The sequence below is a fragment of the Aptenodytes forsteri genome, unplaced genomic scaffold (assembly GCF_000699145.1).
Source record: "Aptenodytes forsteri isolate BGI_AS27 unplaced genomic scaffold, ASM69914v1 Scaffold61, whole genome shotgun sequence".
Lineage (NCBI taxonomy): Eukaryota > Metazoa > Chordata > Aves > Sphenisciformes > Spheniscidae > Aptenodytes > Aptenodytes forsteri.
In genome coordinates, this window is record NW_008794443.1 from 5409423 (window position 1) to 5417794 (window position 8372).

The following is an 8372-nucleotide window of genomic DNA, read 5'->3' on the forward strand; positions in this document are numbered from 1 at the left end:
ATTTTCTTTGCTTTTTTTTTTTTTTTTTTAAACATAACATATGAGCACTTCATTTACTTTGGTATAGTTATGCTTTCGTCTCCCCCTAAAGAGAAATTCATTGAGATTTGCTGGTAAGACCGTGAACCTTAAATTGTCAAGGGCATCTCTATGCTCTACAAATTGGACCAGCACAACGTTTTTGGTCTTGCCTTTGTAGAAGAAAATAAGTAGCTTTCCAGACTGAAAAGTAGTACAAGTATCCCAGAGGCTAAGGAAATCCTGTCAGTCACTAGCTTCAAGAGGTAGAGAAGCAGAAACTGCGTAATTTCCAATGTTAAACCCACCCATTACGGAAAGAAATAGGAAAAAGTGAAGCCTGCTGAACGTCAAATAGTGTAACTCTTCAGATAGAGTGCATGTGCAGTTGCATTGGCTGTGTTCTTAAAGGGCGATCAGCTCTCCTTGACAGTGATTGCAACAATTGAAAGTTACATCTTCGTATCTTGTATAGGGGTGAAACCTTCCGATATTCTTCTTTGTGGAAAGGAAGGAGGATGGAGAAGTCTCAGAAAAAGAAACTTCTGTTGTTGTTTCTGTACGTGCAGCTGGATCCAGTACACGTAGCACCTAAGGATGGAAAAATTGAGACTGAAAATATATCTATTAAGTTTAATGGGTTTTATCCTTCTCTAACAGCCAAGAAGGATTTCTGCTCAAAAGTAATTCTTCAGTTTTTTTCCAAGTTGAAAACTACCTATCCATCTATCAGACCCTCAATATAAAGACACTAAGTACTGTTTATAAATTAGTAACATCCATCAGAAATCCAAGGTATGATTTTATTGAGAATAAAAAAAATTCTCATCTTTTTAGCAGAGTTGAGCAAAATCAGGCAAGAACACCACAAATCACTAGGCACTTGTGAGCCTCCTGCTGCTCAACTACTACTCAATTGCTTCCAGACTAAACTGTTAGTCTAGTTTGGTATTTAAACATCAAGCTTCCTGCAGTGGAACCTTATTTTGAAAAATAATCATATAGCTTCTCCCTGTGTTTCCACCCACTTTCAACAGAACTGATTTTTAGGGCAACAGAAACTACTGCTAAGTGTTACAACTTATTCCTACCTGAACTAGGTTTCTTCTCCCACTCAGTTTTTCAACTCAAGTATTTTCAGTTGGCTTCCTCCTGACACACTAACTCTAAACAAATTTTGACCCAGTTATTTGTGGTGCTAGGGACAGAAGCAAACAGTATGTATCATCATATTATTTATGTTGTTCTGCTTATTATTCCAGTTTTGTTTTGGGTTTTATTTGTTTGTTTGTTTTGTGTGGTTTTTTTTTCTTTGGGGGGGGGTGGTGGTGTGGTGTCCCTTTGTTAATGAGGGAAACAGACAGCTCTATTCAGCATGTTTCCCCTGCATATAGTTTTTAAAAAAAGGCAAGATATTAAGTAGTTAACACAAGGCAAGGCATTTCTTTCTGGAAAGAAGACTCTGTGCTGACAGACTGAGATGTATGAAGGGTTCTTACCATTTCAGCCATTTTCTCAGCAGGGGTATTGCAAAACTCCACAGCTGTTGAAGTCTTTTTTGGACTGTTAGTGCCAACATTTCCAAGAAGATGCGAGCTTACAGCTTTGGCTAGCTTACAATTCACAGCTGCTAGCTCTGTTGTAGTGTAAGGTTGGGCACTAGGATAGTATGTCTGTTGTCTCCCCCATTGAAGGGAAACCATCAGCTCCTCCAGCAGCCTGTGCAGAAAGGAAAAACAGCACTAATAGTATAGAGTACAAAAACCACTATCAGCACACAGCGTACTTCAGAGGAATCGTCTCTTCCGAAGACTTATTGCACAAGCCAAATGTTAACCAAAAAAGGAAGTTTAAGTGTTTAAAAGCAAGGAGGCAAACAGGCTATTCTCCCAGGCAAGGCCTCACCAACACAGTATTTTAATACTCGTTAAACTCATTTCACATCTGGCAGGATAAGCACTAAAAAGCCAATGCGGGTAGAAGAAGCTGTATGTTTTGGAAGGAGACAGAGGAAACTTGAAGTCAAGACAGTAAGTGATTGAATAGAGAAAGTCTGAGGATATGAGGGATGTCAGTTCCACAGTATATGACCCCTAACACCTCCAGGGAACGATGAAGAAAGAATTAATGCTACTTTGGCTTTTTCAGCTCCGAGACTGAAAAGTGACCGTACTATCCGTCAGCATAATTGATTTTTGTTGAATACCACTGGAATAGGGGAAAGTTATTTGATTCTTCTCTGGCCTAGAATATACTGACAGAAATGAAAGTTTGCACAGAGTTAGTCTGGATTAGAAAAGTCATACTTCTGTGTATCAATCATCTCTTGACGGAACTGATCACGTTCATTCAGCAAGTCCTGGATTGCACTTTGCGCATCCCTGGTTTGACGCTGAAGAATTGCTCTGGTATTGGTTAGCTCATCAGCCATAACCCTGCAAAAGAAATCTCCAATCAGCAGTATAAGTGAGCAGTTTGAAAGTCACCTTTATTCTACCACAGACCATAATTTGTCAGCTCAAACTAAGTATTAAGCTGCTGTTCTTACCCCCCTCCCCCATGCAGGGCCTATATCAACCTTATTACAAAGGACATGTATTAAGAGGAATTTCTGTTCAACTACAGTCAACATGAGTGCAAGATTATGTTTTGACTTGCTGAGTTTAAACAATCTTATGTCACTTAATACAAATCTAGTAAACAGACATTTTAAAACACCTTGAGTACATGAACATGCTGGACAAGCATCCTGACAGACAAAGCTAAACTCATTTTGTTTTACTAACACGGTTCTCACAAGTGTGCTGTAATTATGTCTTTTCATACTCATCTCTAAAGATGACAGCTACGGCTACAGACTGCATTCATTCACCTCTTTGCCTTTCTCAGGGGCAATAACTAGATGTTATATGTGCCAGATATGAGCATTTAAGAGCTACAAATGAGACAACTGTTGTCATATTTTGCTATGCCATGAGACTTGGCATGGACCCCTCAGGCAGGTGTTTCAAATGCCTGCGATACTGCAAATGCAAAAAACCAGGATGACATTTAAACAACAACCAGTTAGAAATCTGAGATCTCAACAAACCAGAACATTACAATATCGAAGGGTGTTACTCTAAGCACATCACCACACTGTCATTTCTAGAAGGGACTTGCACCCCTGATCTCAGAACTCCTATTAATGCTAAAGAAACAAGTTAAATTAGGATAGTAACACTTGCCTAGCTGGGACTACTAAGAAGTTTCAGCATATTGAGTGAATGTAAATACTTATAAGACAAGCAAATTAAAGGGAGGACATTGTATTCTATTACCATTTCCTTCAAGCAGTAAGACCTTTTTGTAATATGCATTAAGCATCATAATTAAAGTTTAGTTAGTTATGCCCAAGTACAATAAAAGATTAAAAATCCTAGAACACTATTCACATATCTGGTAAGACAACTACACTTAGCAAGTTAAAAGTCTAATCCATTGTCAAATGAGATTCTGACATTCAGACCAGCTTAAGACTTGCTCCTGACTTTTGCTACCCATTATTTTTATGGTTATACAAGAAACAATAGGGTTCTGAGCAGTAACACAATCAGTGTTTAATGAAAAGGTGCCCCTACTCTTTCTTCCATACTGAGCTGCTCCTCCCAGTAGATCCCTGAATCACTGTAAGCAGAGTTCTTAACCAAATCAACTTCTTCACACATTGATGATTGTATCCTACTTGGGGGGTGGGGATGAAAATGAAGGTAATTACCTTTAAGATGAGTCAAGACAGCTGTGTCCCGGAAGACATTGTTAAACCCTAAACTGCACACAGTCTAGGAAGTGTGCAGAACTAAGAACTTCTCTTGCTATGTTGACAAGAACTGTAGTTAAGATTTTAAGAGGTTTAGGATCCACTGTATTACCTTTGAAAAACATAACTATTCAGTTTTACAAGGAGCTTACTTTGTACCTTTTCTGTATACTCAAACCTCATAGTAGGTGTTAGTATAGCTGTTGTGGCTGTCCTCGGCATATTTAGGCACATTCCCAGGCATTGCAATGGGCGTATGTAATAAAAGACTCAAGGAGAATGCTGTTGTAACAGTTCTGTAAGAGGGAATACCTGCTCGCTAGGAATTTGCTTCGCCACACATCACATTGTATAGACATGCGCTCTAATTGTTCAGACAACTGAGACATATTCCGGCCCAGGACTTCATTTTCTAGGATTAGCTGATTTTTCTCACGAGCCATCCGTTCAAAGTGATACTCCAGATCATCCCCAACAGAAGCAACAAGTAATTTCTTCAGCTCCCGATTCACCTAGAATTAGACCAGACTGTCTTGTAACTACCAGCATAGAATGAAACACCTCCTACTTCCAGAATGCAGTGCAAGTTATTGCAAATATCTAACAATAAATTGCCTTTCTCTTTCCAGACTGGGACAAGTCCAATGCAGAGTATATTAAGCCTCACAATCCACTCCAGTGAGCATAAACATTCGAGACTAATGCACGTTTAACACATTCTTGTTTAAATTCTAACGGAGACCAAAGAGGATGAATGAAAGCCTGCTACAAGAAACAAAGAAAGTTTCAGTAGCATTCAAGTCCTGAATCAGTAAGATAACAAAGGATTAGACAAGATATCCACAGATTGTATTATGTAGAAAATTATAGTCACCCCTTCTATGGCATAAAATTTTTCACTTAGCGGTTGAGGAACAAAATCTTTCCTTGTGAAAGATCCATTTCCTTGCAGCCCTCATGTGTTTCTCCCAGCTTCAAGCCTTTGATACTTTCATCTGTTGTCAGAGAAGCAGCACTGGATTACTTAGATGTACTTCTACTCTGTGTCTTAGCTGGTAAGTTCAAAAGGGAAACTATCTGTTTCAAGGCTAGAGTGTCACAGCAGTTCTTTTGTCACATTCACAAACTGCTTATATAAACCAAAGCAGCCCAGCTGTTTGAGAGAAAGTACCTTTCATTTCTTACCTCTGTCTGTATACGCAGCTGATTAGAGAGACCTTCTTTATCCTGTAACAACCGCTTTTCTGAATTCTTTAGCTTTTCAATTGCATTTTTCAGCTCTAGCTGTTCTTTCTTGGGATCTGCAGCTCCATCTGACTGATGGAACGTGTCTCCTTTATGTCCCACTGATTTAGCTACCTTAGCATTTCTAGTTGGAACAACATGGGTGATAGCTGCTTTGGGGACTAATATACGAATAGCTTCAATCTCCACTGATTTATCAGCATGTACTTTCCCTAGCTGCAGAACTCCAGGACTCAAGGAGGAGACTGTCTTTTTAGGTGGGCTGTGGTGGATGTGATGGTTCGTAGTGTTGGCTCCAGTGATTACTTCCACCGATTCAGCTGTCTGCTCTGTTTCCATGCCATCTCCAGGTCCTCGGATGGGTGACGAGGCATCATCAACTAAAATTTAGAAATAGCAGAGGGAAAGTTTACCACCTTTCACTTTGCTATAGTCTCATTGTAACTCTTCACTTAATGTCTGTACTTCAAAGTCACCAATTTTAATTGTACACTGCACGTGTAAAATAGTCCTTTTCTAACTTGTGCTTTGTAATTGCTGCTGCAAAGTCCTTACTCAAATGTGTGTTGCTCATTAATACCAGTAGTACAAGACACAGACATTGATTTGAATTGTATTAATCTTAATTTCCTGCTGCCATACAAGATGAGATGCAGACATGAAGAAGAGCTAGTAAGGAAAAAATTCTTGACAGTATTACTCATAGGTTGAAAGCAAAATCAGGTTTTGGGAGCTGACAGAATCGGAGCAGTCTCATTTTAAAAGCAAGAATTAAATGAAAAGCTGCTATTTGCTACATAGCTCCTAACACCTTAAGAAGTTTAGCAGACTTTTAACTAATATCTACCATGTGTTTTAGTTGTCCAAGTGAAGGTTTAAGAAAAGCCAACAAGCCAGTTCGGCTTCATTTCTAACCAACAGACCCCAGTATTCCCAGCAATGCTGCATTCTGCTCTGAATTCCTCAGTATGCATGATAATGTATTCATTTTATTTAAGTTCACTAAGTTTTCAGCTGAATGAAATATTATTGTAGTAGTTTCCTCACAATGGGCGAAGGCAAGAAAGTTTCTTAGAACATAGCTACACATACTGCTTTTTTCCCCTCACACTGCGGGCAGTTAACATGAGTCTGCATCCTCTATCCAAATAATGAATTTCAAAAACGCTGTAGTAGCACCATTATATTGCCCTGCTTTCAAGTTGGCTGAATCAGTACCAACAGGTTCTAAATACTGGAGGAGGACTGACAGACAAGTGTATAGACAGATGACAGTACCAGTGACAAACTTGTTTTCTAATCCAGCTTTGTATTGAAAAACTACATTCAGTTAACTGTTCCATCCAGGCAGCTCTGGTTTTCGCTGCAATAATGAAGTCACATAACTACTTCCTAATAGCTACATAAAAAGTGTAAGTTTAAATGAATGGAGCCTGGCATATGGTGTAACTCCAGTCTTTAGAATTCAAGTTAAAGCACTTTTAATCCAATCTGCTTAGGTATCGTGTGAATCACCTACCTTTTTCTAGAGATGTCATTTTCTCTTTAGCAGTCAGCTCTTCCTAACTACATAAGACTGAGGAGGAAATGAGGAGGGGGAAAAAAAAAAGTCTTTAGCAAGGTAACAGTGACAGTTAATCTTGGATTACCCTATTTTCTAGTACAACCTCTAAACTCCAGTTCAGTAGCACAGTGAAAAAACCCACACCAAAACAAAGGAAAAAAAAAACCAAATGATAAAAACCACACCAGGACCCAAAGAGTTAAAAGGAGAAGGCCTACGAGACTTCTGGCTCTTGTTTCTTTTTTCACTAAGAGCTAGACTTCAACTCCTGTCTCTTGCTCATCCAGTTCCAGTTTCCATTCCTCAAATTTCTCTTTCCGGTCTCCCTCCTGTTTCCAGTGAGCCTCCATCTTACCCTTTAAAACTCTGTAACACTCCCAGAGTACAGCTGCATGACCATGCACAGATAACCTAAGATCATCACAGAACCACAAGAAAGGGAAATCCCACACTGTGCTTAAAGCAGACCAAGAGGTGAGGAGGGAATGATGGCAATTTTTTTACAACTTTTTTTAACAGAGCCAATTCCCAGCCAAAGCAGGAGTCAGTGCCCTGAGTGGCTGCACATGCTTAGTTTAAGCCAACATTAAAACTTTACCCGCAGTTTGGCCCAAACTGCCATCCTGGCCATTTTCTCCCTTATCCATGAACTCTGTTGCCCGTTGCCTCCTCTACCCACAGGTCCATCTGCTCCCAACTCCCCAGGCCACTCACCTCCCTTTTCTAGGGTCGGCCACCAACTACGTTAGTTTGAGATTACTATATCTTGCTGGGGTTTTTTTTTGCTTTAGTTCTCCCTGTTATTCAAGGGAGATTTCCCAAAGCCCTTGCTTCCTTTCATTATACCACTTACTGAAAAGGCTTAACTACAACTTTTTTGACTTCCACTGCTACAGCTCTCTGCCCTGAAAAGATAACGGTAGCAGTGAATGCACTACTGCTAGCTTTCGAGACTCATGATTTGTTTTGTGAGAGGTAGGTTTATATTTTGTGATGACTACAAGACAAGAGAAATTACTTTGCCTCCTTGAGTTTTCTCAAATACAGATACAGGAACATCTTGCTATCTGTTGCTTCTACAGCCGGAGTTATGTTTTTGCTCATTTAAGACCATGATGCGCTAATCACCACTACTGTTCGTTCATTTTTGACTGAGGATCTCTACTCATTTGAGGAGAACGAGGAGGATGAAAATGTAGCTGCTCAGATAGAGGCAAGAATACTCAATAAAAAAATTATTATGAGCATTTGGTCTTATCCGCTTCATCTGAGACCACCTGCTGATGATCCTGCCTCTTCACTGTTCATGTTATAATACTGTTCTTTCTGTCCTGTTACTTTCAAAGTCTCAATGTAAGCCTCTGCACCCCCACCCCCCACCTTGTATTACACCCCATAGGCAAAAACCACCACCACCACCCACCTTGTATTACACCCCATAGGCAAAACTCCTTCACTGGCTGAATCGTTAACCACTGCACCTCTCAGCTAACGTCGTGCCCTGTAGAACCCCACACCTGACAAACAACGCAAGGAAATCCTGTGTTAACACGGCTGAGTCACGATCCACGAGGGCCTCGGAAAACCACCATCGATCCAGCCCCGGTCACCCAGCCCCCGCCGCGCCTCGGCGACCAGGGGCGAGGAGGTGCCCGCTCTCACCTCAACCACGCAGCTTGCCGGTAAGCGAAAGCTGGACGTTACCCACCGCTCTGGAAAAGAGATTTCTCACCCCACGGCAGTATC

At 40.4% G+C, this 8372-nt stretch overlaps 1 protein-coding gene across 2 annotated transcripts in view; it reads right to left on the minus strand.

Moving 5' to 3' along the window:
• Positions 1–57: 57 nt before the first annotated feature.
• The window catches only part of BLZF1 (basic leucine zipper nuclear factor 1), a 15185-nt gene continuing 6870 nt past the window's right edge, over positions 58–8372 (minus strand). Inside the window, exons 1-7 of one of the 2 annotated variants that reach the window (XM_009289691.2) lie at positions 8289–8332; positions 6582–6638; positions 5003–5442; positions 4130–4329; positions 2325–2453; positions 1518–1737; positions 58–609 (exon numbers count right to left, since the gene is read on the minus strand). In XM_009289691.2, the coding sequence (XP_009287966.1) occupies positions 424–609; positions 1518–1737; positions 2325–2453; positions 4130–4329; positions 5003–5442; positions 6582–6600 (1194 nt within the window). In that variant the 5' untranslated portion in view covers positions 6601–6638; positions 8289–8332 and the 3' untranslated portion in view covers positions 58–423. Of the gene's footprint in view, positions 610–1517; positions 1738–2324; positions 2454–4129; positions 4330–5002; positions 5443–6581; positions 6644–8288; positions 8333–8372 lie in introns of those variants that run through there. The other variant, XM_019474728.1, reaches the window with a different exon arrangement.